Raw genomic sequence first — 14,579 nt, forward strand, 5'->3', positions numbered from 1 at the left:
GGCAGATATAATTTTTATTATATCAGCAACTAACCCTCCAAAATTCAGCCCAATCCGAGTCCTAGAAGTACCCGAACCGGTCTAGGCCCAAAAACCCTGTTTTTGGCCCTTTTGTACTATCTTTGCCTAATTCCTTTTTAGGCCTATGAGATATGTTTATGGGACACTCCCATGATTATATCTCACTCCCACTAGTCATATCCTAGATCAATTTGTCACTCTTATGTGTAACCCGTTGTAGGATCCGATCGAAGTTAGCCGCGAATTACTTCGTAATTCAACGATCGTAGTTGGTCTCTAGCTACAACTCTACGATCCCTAAATCAATCGGACTTGATGATCTTCCACATCAATTGTCATATCCGACAAATTGTTCGCATTGTCACCTTGGTCGAAGGACATCTCCTTCAACTCCTTCAGTATGTACGGACCAACCGGTCCTAGGCCCACCCGCGACGGCCATGTACGGGCCGACCCAACCCAGGGCCAGCCTGGGGTGGCTCTGCGCGGAACAGGTCGTCCCCAAGCCCAACCCGGCGTTTTGAGCGCCGCTAGTTACAACGTCCAAACCCCATTTAAATAGCGTCCAACTTCCATGTTTGTTCCAATCTTTGTGTTGGTATAGGTGATTTATACATTAATCTTGTTGTAAGTCAATCTCACATTGGTGGCGAGAAGGAGTGTGGTGCCTAGGTGTGCTAAAGCTGACAATATCACTAGCAGCCCAAAAGGCTGGTCCGCACCATCCTACAACACGTTATCATCATGATTCGCTCTACTATGATGTGGTCTTGGGAGGGTGTGTTTTAAGTCAATCCCAAATTGGTGGTGAGAAGGAGTGTAGTGCTCCTGTTAAGAGGTTAAAATTCTTTCCTTAGTGAGGTCTTTTAAAACCGTGAGGCCCAGGTGTGCCAAAGCGGAGAGTATCACTAGCAGGTGAGAAGGCTGGTCCGCACAATCGTGTAACAAAATATTTTGATAATTTTCTATAAAATTATCACCTTCCTCTTGTAGCCCCGTTGGTTGAGCCGCTGATGAATTCAGTACTCCCAACGTTTCGGGTTCGAGGCTAGGTAGATAGAGAGGGAGAGAGAAAGAGATGAATATGAGGTATTTCAAAATACCTCCTTTTAGTTTTTTCTCTCGTCAAGAGAGAAAAATAGAGTTTACTTTTCTACTTCTCCTCTGCTTGAGTTGGAGGCTTGGAACTCCCAGTCCGCTTTCTTCTTCTATCTCTTACTGCTAAGGTATTCATCATCATCACCTTCTTCTCTCTAGATCTCTCTCTCTCTTTCAGTTATGTATTTCGGAACAATGATTAAACCCTAGATCTTAAAACTTAGTTTTATTACAGTAGCAACTGATTAATTGCTCCTTTTTTTATTTGCTTGAACGGATTTCGGCTATCTCCCCTAAGTACTATGAAAGTTACAGTCTTATTCAGTTAGGGTTTGTGGTTTGTATTGATATACTATTCTTTAACATAGTTTTATCTGTGAGGTTTTGATTAATTTGCTCACTTTCAGTTAGGCTTATGAGTAATGAGTTTATCTTCATTGGAGTTTTTAGTTTTTCAACTTTCTCTCTCTAGGGTTTATTTTAAAACTTAGGTTTATGAATTTATCTACCTTCTGATTTAGAGGGTTATGAGAGTTGGATTGAAATCAAACTCAGGGTAAGTTTTAAAGTTAAAAATTAGATAGCTTTAGAGTTTATTTTAATTTCTCTATCTAGGGCTTATTTTACAATTCCTAAATAGTTTAGTTTCATTGAAATCATATTAGGTTTATGAGTGATGAGTTTATCTTCATTGTAAATTCCAAACCCTAACTCTAAGGTTTTGAATCTTGATAGATTATACAAATTCTACTAGTAACTTGTTAAGTTCATACTTGTTAGTTATTTATTCTTATGTTTTGATTATTTTATTTGGGTATGGGATATATGTGATATGAATAATTCTAAGAGTCCTCTGAAAAATTGCATCAATAATAGAAATCTATGGTAAAGTTTTTGGTAGAAAATTCGAATTTCTTTAAGTAAAGAGTCTGCCCAGGCTAACGTGAAATTCTGGTTCCGTCCCTGCTGGAGATGTCAATTATTTTCTCATTTTCTGTACTCTTTCTCACTAAAAGGTTTTAATTGCTGTATCTTCTTCCGTTGGTTTGTGTATCATTTATAGTATTTTCAGTGGTACCCGAGTGATGGCTAGGTGTTCGCTACTTTGTGATTTTCAATTGTTTAGTCATTAGTGGGTGTTAGTTTTCCTGGTCATGGATGCTAGCGTTTGGCGGAAGACTGTTTTTTCTATAAAATATTTGCGTCCTATTTTTCCATATTAGTTGGGGCTAACTAGGGTTTAGGAATTGGTCCATGTGATAGCATACCACCAAGGTGGCGACGCATATTTCTATAATGTGGACTCTAATGATACTTGGTACTCTATACATGCATCCTTATTTTACAATTGAAATTCAATATGCAGGATCACGCGATTTAGTTTTCCCAACTTGTGACTCAATATGGTTAAAGATGACGATATTTTAATGCTTGAAGCTCCTCCAACAGCTTCTTATCCTACCTGGTCGGGCTCTCAAGAAATCATTGATTCACTACCTTATATCGACGATGATTATGGAGACCCAAATGTGAAAGCAGTTGTCGACAGATTAGTTGAAGAAGAAATGAGGAGGAGCACCAAAAAACCAGCAGATTACCTCAAAGATCTCCCTCCAGCACCTAAAACGAATTTCGAGGTAATTCTGAAACAGAATTGTTATTACTATTTTTTCTTTTTGAAAGTTAAAGTGTTCATGGTAGCAATGCCTCCAGCGAGTTAACGAAATGACGAAGCATATACCTCAAAATTTGATGTTGAATAGCCTTAATGTTTGCTCTTTACCGAAAAGTATATCCTGACTAATTCTCTAAAATACGTCTCAGAATCACCCAATGCTAGCCAGAGAATATGAACGTGTTAAAGCTGGAAAACCACCTACAACCTTGGAGATGTCTCGATATGGCCTAGAACTGCCACCTGTTAATAAAAGAAATGATACCAATGCCTGGAGACAGCACCTTGACAGCGCTCAAAGCTCACTACAACACCAAATAGTAAGGTAAATGTTCTCTTCGACTGATTCTCGAAAGCAAATATCGATATAGCATAAAATGTTCTTACAATAAAGAGAGTAGGACTGTACTATGATATCTTGATTGGACAACTTTATTTGTATTAATCTAGAAAACAAGCCATCTACTTTAAGTCTTCCCTTGGCCCTTTCCCCAAACCTGCTCATTGCTTCTCATTGATCACTCTCCGAGCTTGAGAACCTAGTATATCATATAGTTTTTTTTTCCCGACTGTTACTTGGCAGAAGCTAGAAGACCACATTCGAGCATGAGATAAGTCGTACAGATATCCTTTATATTTCTACTGAGTTCCTGTTAGGTGGTCATGGGGCCCTATTATCGCCCCTATTTCTACTGAGTTGCTTGTTAATGCAGACTAGAAAATCTGGACTTGATGTCGAAGCATGGAGGTGATATCTGGAAACATCACAACCAACGTCTGGAAGCATTCTTGGCTAGGTCCGCTCTCAATAATCTTTATTTGTGTCATTTGGTGTTATCTTTTTTTCCCTCTTTTCTCTTCTCCTGGATCTGGGGTAGCCCGAGCCGAGCCCCCGAGCCAGGGACGTGGCGAGTAACTCGGCTAGGCTCAGCCTGACTCAGCCAAGCCTATCCGAGTCCTGCGTCCCGAGTCACCCACAGTTAAATACACGAGCAAATTCCTGCTTGATGTAAATCACGACCACTATTAAATACACAGGCAAATTTCCACTTAGGTTCACTTTTACAGTTGCAGTCATCTCTTGGACAAAGGCATAGCTAATAATCTAGAACAGTTATACTCGCATAGCGAGTTCTTGCCTCCAAATTCAATTTGTGAGTTAATATGAGAAGATCATATCAATGGTAAAACTTGAGACCTACAAGAATGAAGGGTGGAGATCTTAGTTCTTCATGTAGTTCTATGATCACTACCTCAAGACACTAGAGAAGTAAGAAGTTAATTTGCGTGCGACAAAAGGTCATATCCTTCTTCTTGGTCAGACAAAAGAATATCATGAAACTTCAATTGCTTTTACTTGTGCAGAAATCTTCCCATACCTCGGCAAACCAAACTTGTTTGTTGTCATTATTCTTTTCATGTTCAGGTTTTCTCGTTACCTGCAAATCCATTGTTTTCTGCAGGATGCAAGCAATGGCTGAGGAATACAATAAGGAGATTGAAATTGTAAACCGTGAAAGAAAATATCACCAGGTACCTCTTCTGCTTTGTGAAGCACAAATACGATGTTTACTGGGTTATTTGCTTACGCCATTGTCTTAAGATACTAATCGTCATAATATGAACAGCAAAACACTGCAGTTCAACTGGATGCATTGTCTACCGAATGGAGGGAACAATGTGAGAAGAATATTGAGATCCAAGCAGCATGTGCTGCCATTGAGAATCATAATGAACGACTCAAGAGTGAAGCTGCAGTGAGGTCTCTCTCTATCTCTCTCTCTCTCTCTCTCTCTCTCTACATATATATAGAGACGCACACACACATTCATCTTCTTTCATACTCTATTCCATTTGCACGAGTGATCCGACGGGTCGTCTGTTAAAAGTGACCCTAGCAGAGACTGAAGTAGTTGGGCTCAGGAGTTAGCCTTTGCTTGGGCTACACCGATGGGCCATATGAACTCGCTAGCAGAACTATTCAGGCAGAGGCTAATACTCTACCTGACTTTTGATCAATTAAGCTTATAAATATATAATTGCAGGGGCTGGAAGGTAGATGCGGATGTAGAAATGCAGATGTAGATCACGCTTCCTCGTTGCAGTTCGGGTCGTGAAGTTATGTTGTTTTAAACAACCAGATACTTCAAAAGTGTCATGTTTGAACCTTTGTAATGACTATCGTGGTTCCCGAGAGCTACACTATATTTATTAACGAAATGTAAGTTAGAGAATTCACATTTTAGACTTGTGTTGGATATGTTTTTCATATTAAAACAGTATGAATCAAACCCAGTTGACAACTTGGATTTGTTAATGGTCAAATGATCTCTCTCTCAACTGCAAACTCGGCATGGTGTGGCGACCACAAAGGAGATGGGTGTATTAGATGTTTACTTCCTAGCACACTGCCATACCATGCAACCCATACAAGTTTCGTGGTCAGATATAGGGAGGACCCCCTTCACAGGTCTCATTGTTTCGCGGTCAGATATAGGAAAGACCGCCTCCACAGGTCTTGTCTCTGTGGTCAGATTGTAAACATTTGTCCTGAGAGTAAACGAATATCTAGTTTCGTCCCATCCGCTAGAGTTTGAAGAATTCCCAAAGGACGCCACAAACTATATATACAGAGTTGTCTCTTTGCATTCAAGGCCGTTCAAATCTCGAATCAAATGTTGGAGGGGTTAAAACTTAGATTATAAGATGGTCAAAAATTTATTAATAAATACTTGAAGATGTTTATCACCTTTCCTCTCGTAGCCTGGTTGGTTGAGAATCGAATCGCTTGATTAGCTTCCAACATGTCATGGGTTCGAGGCTTGGTGTAATTTCTAGAGAGAGAGAGAGAGAGAAAGTACTAGGTATTTCAAAATACCTTTTTTCTTTTTAGCTTCAGGATATGAAGAAGATATGAGGTTCTCTTTTCCTTTTTGACTTCACTCTCTAAAGATGCCTCTCCATCTGTTGTCAGATCCTTTTACTAGGAAAACCATGATCTTGGGAAACAATAGCCAGTGAGATGGATGTTACAAGAATGTCAAACTACAATTATGATTAAAGCGGCATAATTTGCTCCGCTTTTGTTGTCCCATAAGATTTCTGTGTGTAATTTTTTAGAATATAAAATGTCCGAATCTGATTTATTTTGGTGATCGGCCGATCATTTCAGATTAATTTGACCAATATTTTGTCAATTCAAACTTACTTTATGTATGTCATAAAATATTTAAGTAAACTCGACTTTTTTTTTCTTTTCTTTTTTTTTAATGAAAATAACTAGCATTAAAAAAAAAAAAAACTAGCTTTAAAAACCAAATGGACATACAAAGTCTCTAATTTAAAGCAGAAACAAAAGAAGGTACAACATTCCAAATTTGTCTCCGACCATTTCGTCTTCTCCATTTCGCGAGAGCGTCTGCTTGGACATTGCATTCCCTAGGAGCGTGGGTGAAGATAATGTTTGAGAATTTGTCTTTAAGAGTCATCGCTTGTTTCAAAATATTTTTGGACTGTCAGTGCAACCCATCATTTTTACCGTTGATGAATTGGATCAAAGCTTTATTATCGCTTTCTATGTGCACGTGACTTATGCTCAGTTGTATAGCCCATAACATACTAAAGTGAATCGACATGCTTTCAAATTCTTCTGCGTTTTGTCATCGAACTGAATCGGCTGCTGCTATGATAAAGTTAGCTTCGTCATCGTGAATGATACATCCGATTCCGGCTGGTTCTGTAAATTTGGTAAATGAAGCGTCAACATTAAACTTAAGGAATGGTGTCGATGGAGGTCTCAATTGTTGTTTCTCTGGTTTTGCCCTGCATTTGTTAGTATTAACAGACTCAATTTTAAGCGGAGTAGTTGTGGTATTGTTAATCCGAGAGATCATTTGTATTGGTGTTTGTTTCTTCGTCGTAAAACAGTTTTCACACCTAGCTTTCCATATAAACCATAGTATTTTTGCATATAAATTGGTTGTGTCTTCATCTAACTTTTTCCATTGTTTTATCCAATGATATACTGTCGTTAATTGCTCCGTCCTAACCTGAAAATGGAACCAGATCGGTTTCGCATATGTGCAATATAACATCACATGGTCCAGAGTTTCATATTCATTACAGTTGATACATGAGTACGAGTTACCGATAAATTTACCAATTTTTTCCTTGACTGGTAGACTGTTCGTACAACATTTCCATAAAAATAATTTTATGCGAAGGATCGTATTCATATTCCAAATAAAGAACCAGTCATTTCGGTCATTCATTGGTTCCGTGTTACCTGTTCTGAGAAAGTTATACATAGATTTAATAGAGAAGTTACATGTTTTGTAAGAGTCCATTGTGGTCTATCTTCTTGGTCTGCCTGCAAATTAATTCTCGCTATTGAGCTAGAAATCTCATTGTTAAAACAATTATTTATAACATTCATATTCCAAGAATTATTTGTTATGAGTTGGGCAACTCATTCAAGATTCGAGTGACTGTGATTGATGAGAGGAGGAGGGTGATTGGGAATCTAGTAATCATGTCAGATATTGATTTTACTACCATTGTTAATATCCCAAAAGACTAAACCCTCGACCTGTTTGAACTGTTTACTGATAGATTTCCACGACCATGAGTGGTTAGCTCTGGAAGGGGTAGGTTTGTTAGTTTTGGGGAAGTATTTCCCTTTAAGCACTTGAACCCAGATAGCCTGAGGGTTATGAAGTAAACTCGACTTAGCCATTTATACAATTCATAGGCGTGAAAGTGAAAGAAATTTGAGAACAAAAATATAATCGCATTTGTAATTGATGTCAAGACATACATCAGTCAGATATTAGATATGACTTTTGACAAAAAGAAATACTTTTATATTTTAGCTTTGTTCAGATCGTCACGTGCCGCAACAAGTAATGACACCATGCAATCCATCACGCGAACCCCTTTGCATGTTTTTCTCGTTTCTAGTCAGAGGTGTTACACCCGCCCCCTTCATAGGTTTTGTTGGTCCGTGGACATATACAAAGCTACCCCTTCGTAGGTCTTGCCCTTCTAAGGCCAGATGAGGAATGTGTAACCACGATTTGTCGACGAGCCACAAACTATTTATAGACGAGTTGTTATGTTGTTCATAGGTTGGCACGGCGTCCATCCTGTGGGTTGTTGGTTGAATATACTGTAAATATGTGTTGTTTTGTATCGATTTCTCAGAGACTGCATGTGTACTTTGTATAGGTCATGGTGTGCTGGCACGAATTGTTTACATAATGTGGGTGGTTCCCATCACAAAGACTTTCATGAATCAGAGTTGGCCCAATTGACTTCGAGTAGAGGGAAACCTAATTTTGAGTTCAAAAATCAAAGTGCCTGGTTTGCTTTCTAATGTTTACTTTCACCACCATCTGCGACCACTACCACCACCACCACCCACAATCACCGCCGATAACTCCCTCCACCTATTTTCTATCTCTCTCCTTTTCGTCCTCTCACTCCCTCCTCAGTCTTTCTATCCTCAAGCTCTATCTTTCTAACAAAGAAAAATAACAAAGAAAAACATTCCTGTTGGAACCTCAATCGTCTGCAGAAGAGAGTTGCCCCCAACAACAAAAATCCTTTTCTTCAGCTGAACGGAGTTGAGAGAGAAAAAAAGAGAAAAACGAGAGAAGAAAAAGGATACGTCCACCAGCCTTGGTGCAGTGGTTGGACACCCCTCTTAAGTTTATGAGGTCGTGGGATCGAGTCTCAGTTAGGAGTGAGATTTTGGTCTGTGGCCCGGATCCGCCCACGGACGCCCGAGTCTGTCAGGGTCCGTGGACGCCTGGGTCCGCCAGGGTCTGTGCACGCCTGGTGACCGGCTCAGACAAAACCCGCCCGTTCGGGAAGGATAAAGTGGACGGAAGCGGACATAAACCCTTACCCGGCAGTTCCCCACGTCCGCCCGGTAAGTCCGTCTATATAAGTGCCCGATGACCGAATACTTCTGTCCCTTAGATCTACTAGGGTTTATTATTGACCGTTATATTAATAACTAGGGTAGCTATATATAAATCAGGTAATAGAAGTTCTGATGGCCAAAAGTTTCGTTTCTTCTTCTCCTCTAATCTGCCGCATCCCTCTCTCTCATCTGATGCCTCTGTTCGTTCCTAACCAATAAACCCTATCTGTAATCTTAAACCCTATTTCTTGTTCTTGAATCTCGACTAATAACTAGGGTTCTTCTTATTTAGTTCTAAACTAGTAAACCCTAAACCCTAGCTCTCGCATCTCGTCGATTAGTTGACTGGAAATATCTTCTTCGAAGATCTTTACAAACTAAGTGTAAGTATCTCATCATCTTATGTTTATTTTTAATTCTTTTCATCATCTTCTGTGATTTCTTATTAGTTTCAATGTGGATCTATAAACTTTAAACATTTCTTATCTGTTTGTCCTTATATTTGTCTTCTTCTTCTTCTTCATCTTGCATGTCTTTTACTGTAACGAACCAACATGATAACTTCTCATCTTCAGATCTAATCTCGGTAAAACACTAAGACCCATCTTCATCTTTTCTTATATTCATCTTTATCTGTTTTTACATGGTAACTTCTTGTTCAAAGTATAATTCCTTCTCTAAATCTATGTTTTTTAACTTTCTTTTATTCATCGTCATGTATATTGAAATAGTTATGTGTCTATTTTGGTTTTCAGATTAATGCATCCAGAGAAAGAAGAACACTTGCATTGGCGTTAACATATACAGAAACTGCAGTTAGAAATTATATAGTAAATTTTGTTGTTGGGATCATTATTCTTGTTAGCATCAAATCATAGTTTAACCGTGCAAAATTGTAACTTATGTATGTTGAAAGTAATTATGTAATTTTTCAATAAAATGAGACATTTAGTTATGTTTTAGGCATTGAACCCGGTACCCGACCGATCGGTGTTCGGCTGGTCCGGCAGAAAAAACGGTCATGGACGGGCTTTTTCTACAAGTGAATTCCGTTTAGTCTGACCGTTTAGTCCGATGGTCCAAGCGGTCATTGATGGCATGTGTCCGTTCTGCCCGGACCGGGAGGGTGGTTGTCCGTGGACTGCCCGTCTGTTTCGATTCCCACCCCTAGTCTCGACGGAAGCAGTTTGCCATCAAGATTTATCCCATATAATTTAGACTATAAATTATAAATAAAATTAATAATGTCGGACTTTAGGCCTCTTTCATGTTGTCGGACATTAAACTTCTTTCATTAATAGTTTAAATTAAGCGGTTATCGTGCGTATCACATTTTGATGATGTATCAATGTCTTGTAACGACTGACGCAGATCTTAGGCGAACTCTCAAAAAAGGATACTAGGATAAATATGGAGAAAATTGTTGTGGGATGTAGAAGATTATGGATTTATGGGATAACTCAATAGATATGCTGTTTCGTGTAGGCTGGTAATTTTGTCCGTGCGTGGAGCGTGTCAAAAGTAGCATGATTTTGAAATGATATCACCCGTGCAACAATCCCGACCGTTCTTCTCGTTAATCTTGTTTTTGTTTTTATCTAGAAAACAATAGCCCAATAATAGTTCTACTCTAACGGTCATAAAAAGCTCATTTTGATGATGTTTATTTATTACCTAAACAACTTCAATATAGACGTTAGAAACTACTTGTTTCTTTTGCAAAATGTACATCTCGAGAAAATCTAAAGGTCTAAAAATGAGTACCGGGAGCTGTCTGGTTGACTGTTGACCAAGATGTCAGAATTCCAGCTGTCATAATTTATTACCAATATCCTAGAATCGGCGTAATTTAGCAATAGATCCTTTATTCGCTACTAATATTCTTCCACGTGTTTTCTCACTCCCGCGTCGTTCCATCTATCCGTTAACACCAAACCTGAACCACCAACCTCTTTTTCTCTCTCTCTCTCTCTCTTCTTTCTCTCTCTAACTCTCTCTCTCTTCTGCAACTCGATCCAAGAAGAAGAAGAAGAGAGAGAGAAAGTATTGGAGCAGGAATGGGAAAACTTCTTTGTGATTCCTCAACTATTGCAGAGACATTTCAACCGTCTCCACCACCAGCTCTTCCTTGGAGAGATCAGATCTCCACCTCACCTTCTTTCGATCCCATCGGCGCCGCCGCCGCCACCACCGCCGTCGACCTCGAAGAGATAAATACCTGGGAATTCGTTACTGGTTTAGAAGATCAACAAAAGAAGTATTTAGAAAGACTTCATGCTAAGGGAGTTTTATGGAAGCATCCTGAAAATGATTCATCTCCGTTAAGATCTACCATTTTCCGTTTATCTCACGGAGGAGACGTCGATGCCGACGGTAACTGCTTGTTTACTGCGTCTCAGAAAGCAATGATTGCGGATATTGACGCAAGAGAGCTGAGACGAAGGACGGTTAAGAGATTTATAGATGATATTGGATCTGATGATGGAGGTTTAGAGAGAGATTCAATCGATTCGGTTATTAAGCATCTCTATTCTCCAGATCTGAAAGCTGGTTGGGGTATTCATGTCGTTCAAGAGGTGAAATTGTTGGCTAAGAAGGAGGATCGGGAGAAATTGGATATTGCTATAAACGAGCTTGTAGATCTAGGTTTACAGAGGTAATATATTCATCTCCTTGCATTGAAACCCTTGATAACTTAGAAACAATATTCATAACCCTAGCCTGGTCTTCTCTCCCTTTAGATCTAATTAGGGTTTTTGAATAATTGGGTATATGATTTTTATCGGAGGGATTTTGTATTGAAACCCTTGAGCTGATCTGTATTTAAAAAAATGTTCTTTTTTTGCTAACCCTAATCTGGTTTGTTTTATACTTCTAGTGGTTTTCTAGATCTGATATGGATATGTGATTTTTTGTAGATGAAATTTGCAATGAAACCCTTTGATTTTATCTTTAACCTAAAATATGTTCATTGTGTTAACCCTAATCTTGTTTCTTTTGTCCATTTAGGGGTTTACTAGATCTGATTTAGGGTTTTTGAATAATTGGGTATGTGATTTTATATTGTAGGGAATTTGCAGCGGAAACTATTTATAAAGAGAGATGTATTGGTGTTGAAGATAGTTCGAGTTGGGCAAAGTACATGTCAATCTCTGGTTCTCCTGAGGATGAGTACGATATAATTACTTTGCAATATACAGAAGAGGGGTTATTAAGTGTTGAGGAGAATAGAGGAGGACATGCCGCTGCCTTTGGAGATGATATAGCTATTGAGAGCCTTGCTACAGAGTTTAAGAGGGAGATTTATGTGGTGAGAACTACCTCTTTTGTGATCCTCATCATTTTTCTGTCAGTTCTCTACATTATATTGATTTTGATCATCTCCCTCTATATTTATGTCCATGTATTCATATTATAGTTTGTCCATCGAATTCTAATTTGAGGTTCGGGGATGACTATCTGAGGTTTGGGGTTGGTTGATATTACCTCGCTAGCTGCATATATTTTACATGTCTAATGATCTTTTTATGCGAGTTCAATGACTAGTGATAAAATCTTGTTATTTGGAAAAGGAATTCTAGAACTTTACATTTATTGGCCCTCGAGCTTTGAACTATTTGCATTAGCTAAATTTTATGTTGCATTCATTACAAAGTGTAATGAACCGTTGGTTCTTTTAGTCGTTATATATTGCCACTTTTACCTCGAAAACGGTCATTTTGTTATTCTTTCATATTTGATTTCCAATCTGTTCTAACCGAAATCTGAAAGGTTCATTAGTATAGAGAATTTCTGATAGTTGAAATGTTGAATCATATTTTATGCATAACTAGTTGTGTTGAGATTTCTGATAGTTGTAATTTCTCTTACAAGTTTTAATATATTTGTTAGGTTCAAGCTCACGGTTCTGATGCTATGGTTGATGAGAATAATTGTGTCTTCTTCCTTCCTCATCGTCCTAGAAGTCAAATTTGCGGGCCGCCCTTTTTTCTCTTTATGAAAGGGACAGGTAAATGAAAATCTCATTCTAGGAACATTTGCGTTGTTACTCATTTGAAAACTTTGATTTGTTTGTATTACCAACCAAAAATATAGCGAAGAAATCTATGTTTTCTGTTGTTCTAAGAGCAAGAGCTAAAATCTCGGTTTTCCTATGAAAAGAGAAGCTCGGGGGTCATTTAGGAGATAATGATTTTCTATAACATGTTTTGTTCCTTGGGGCCTCTTCTTGATGATAATTGGTTAATATAGATAGTTTTACTTGTTCGTAGTATTTATCTTTAATTTTTGATATGCAGGTTGGTGTGGTGCGGGAGCCGATCACTATGAACCCTTGATAGCACATACTGCTCCACTTATATCACATGAGAAGGCTGCTGTTGTACTTTAAAGGATCCATTGATCCTGCAGTTTTGTGCCCTAGAAGAGGTTGAGTAGATTTTAGTTTTCTTCTCTTTTTCTTTTATTATTTATCACCGGGAACCTAGTCATTGTGATTCTTTTTAGAGTGAATGGAGCATTTCCATTTTCATAGCTTCCAATTTTGTCTGCTGTTGTTGATTATTTGAGGTTAACGAGTTTAGAGAGACAATCGTCTCATTGTACTATCGGTAGAACATTTTAGAGTGCTACCCATTTGTTGTAACTTCGGCAATTTTCATTCTATGAAATGAGAGAAGCTAAGCTTTTTTGTGTTGTCAAACATTCTGCTTATTTTTGTTCCCATATGAGCTGATTTAGTTACATAATGTTTCTCATTGTACTTTTATCAAGGTTCCCCCAATTGTAGCAGAGTTACCTATTGACGGATGACATTTTTCTACCTTTTTTTGGAGTTTAAGTTTCGATTGGGTTTCTTATTTTCCTCTTCACCCTGCTCGGACGGTGTTATTAACAAATCAAGCTAATTGTGACAAACAAAAATATAAAAATTGACCACGCCCTTTCCTCGAGCCTGTGACCAACATGGCATGGCCACACCATTGGCCCGGGTCCAGGTCAGGATTAGTCTCAGTCATATAACATCTTCTTTGCGAAACAGACTTAAAAATAAACTCATGGAGTCATGGAGGAGTCATGGAGATGAATTTAGAACCAATCTTAACTTTGTCACACATCTTAACAGCCATCTCAAATTTGAGATTTTTACACAGATCTCTAGATAATCGAAAACCCATTCCTAATTTTGACATTTTTTATTTTGGTTTAAATTTGTGGTTTGCACAAGGGCACCTATATAATATGACATATAGCTAGTATTTGATACATGGTTGGTGCTTCCAAAGTTGAGAGGAGGTGCTTTCATCTATGAAAGGTTTGTGAGGATGAAAATGAGACAATTTGATGCAATCTTATGAGAAGAATTCTTCTCTAAAGTCTCCCAAGATAAGAGGAGCTCATGGAGTAATTAAAACCCACCAAAGTGAGTTTTTCATTTTCCTTTTAAGAATTTTAGTTTTCAACAAAAAAAACAATCTAACAATTTTAGTTTTCAACAAAAAAAAATCTAACAATTTTAGTTTTATCATGACTAAGGCTAAACTAACTGTCTTTGTAACTTGACTAGCTGATAGGCCATTCAGCAAATGTGGAATATGTTTATCATCTATATAATAAAACAGAAGGGAAAACGATGAATAGGACAAACATCATTTTTTAATAAAACATATTGTCTTGAAGTCCTTTTCAAAATTTAAAATATAGTCCTTAGTAGAAATAAAGTTACCTGTTTAAAAAACAATAATCTTTTTCTTCTTAAAAATTTAAAATATAGTCCTTCGTAGAAATAAAGTTACCTATTTGAAAAACAATAATCATTTCCTTCTTAGAAATAAAATAACTAATTTAAGAAAAAAAGAA

General features: G+C 38.0%; 2 protein-coding genes and 1 long non-coding RNA gene across 3 annotated transcripts; 2 read left to right on the forward strand and 1 right to left on the reverse strand.

Moving 5' to 3' along the window:
- The first annotated feature begins 1,018 nt into the window (after window positions 1-1,018).
- On the forward strand, window positions 1,019-5,132 carry MOS4 (modifier of snc1,4). The gene is made up of 7 exons (XM_086647016.1): window positions 1,019-1,247; window positions 2,486-2,756; window positions 2,944-3,119; window positions 3,508-3,591; window positions 4,258-4,327; window positions 4,423-4,556; window positions 4,840-5,132. Exons 2-7 carry the CDS (start codon window positions 2,523-2,525, stop codon window positions 4,877-4,879), a joined length of 738 nt encoding a protein of 245 aa, XP_086503142.1. The 5' UTR covers window positions 1,019-1,247; window positions 2,486-2,522; the 3' UTR covers window positions 4,880-5,132.
- Window positions 3,138-5,810, reverse strand: LOC147532713 (uncharacterized). The gene is made up of 2 exons (XR_015227463.1): window positions 3,488-5,810; window positions 3,138-3,436 (listed from the first exon to the last, which is right to left on the reverse strand). It is a non-coding gene; the product is annotated as an uncharacterized LOC147532713 (long non-coding RNA).
- Window positions 5,811-10,577: 4,767 nt separating this feature from the next.
- Window positions 10,578-13,422, forward strand: LOC147532714 (uncharacterized). Its single transcript, XM_086649109.1, has 4 exons — window positions 10,578-11,376; window positions 11,790-12,030; window positions 12,612-12,729; window positions 13,019-13,422. Exons 1-4 carry the CDS (start codon window positions 10,778-10,780, stop codon window positions 13,108-13,110), a joined length of 1,050 nt encoding a protein of 349 aa, XP_086505235.1. The 5' UTR covers window positions 10,578-10,777; the 3' UTR covers window positions 13,111-13,422.
- Window positions 13,423-14,579: the final 1,157 nt, after the last annotated feature.

The sequence above is a fragment of the Eschscholzia californica genome, unplaced genomic scaffold, assembly GCF_041429995.1.
Source record: "Eschscholzia californica isolate CP2 unplaced genomic scaffold, dmEscCali1.0.p SCAF_6, whole genome shotgun sequence".
Taxonomy (NCBI): Eukaryota; Viridiplantae; Streptophyta; class Magnoliopsida; order Ranunculales; family Papaveraceae; genus Eschscholzia; species Eschscholzia californica.

Bases quoted from the DNA above. Each gene is read 5' to 3' on its own strand.
- MOS4 (XM_086647016.1), top strand. From the start codon at position 2,523: ATGGTTAAAGATGACGATATTTTAATGCTTGAAGCTCCTCCAACAGCT. The intron at 2,757-2,943 runs GTAATTCTGAAA...AATACGTCTCAG, and splicing joins CACCTAAAACGAATTTCGAG to AATCACCCAATGCTAGCCAG. The intron at 3,592-4,257 runs GTCCGCTCTCAA...TGTTTTCTGCAG, and splicing joins CTGGAAGCATTCTTGGCTAG to GATGCAAGCAATGGCTGAGG.
- LOC147532714 (XM_086649109.1), top strand. From the start codon at position 10,778: ATGGGAAAACTTCTTTGTGATTCCTCAACTATTGCAGAGACATTTCAA. The intron at 12,031-12,611 runs GTGAGAACTACC...TATATTTGTTAG, and splicing joins TTAAGAGGGAGATTTATGTG to GTTCAAGCTCACGGTTCTGA. The intron at 12,730-13,018 runs GTAAATGAAAAT...TTTGATATGCAG, and splicing joins TCTCTTTATGAAAGGGACAG to GTTGGTGTGGTGCGGGAGCC.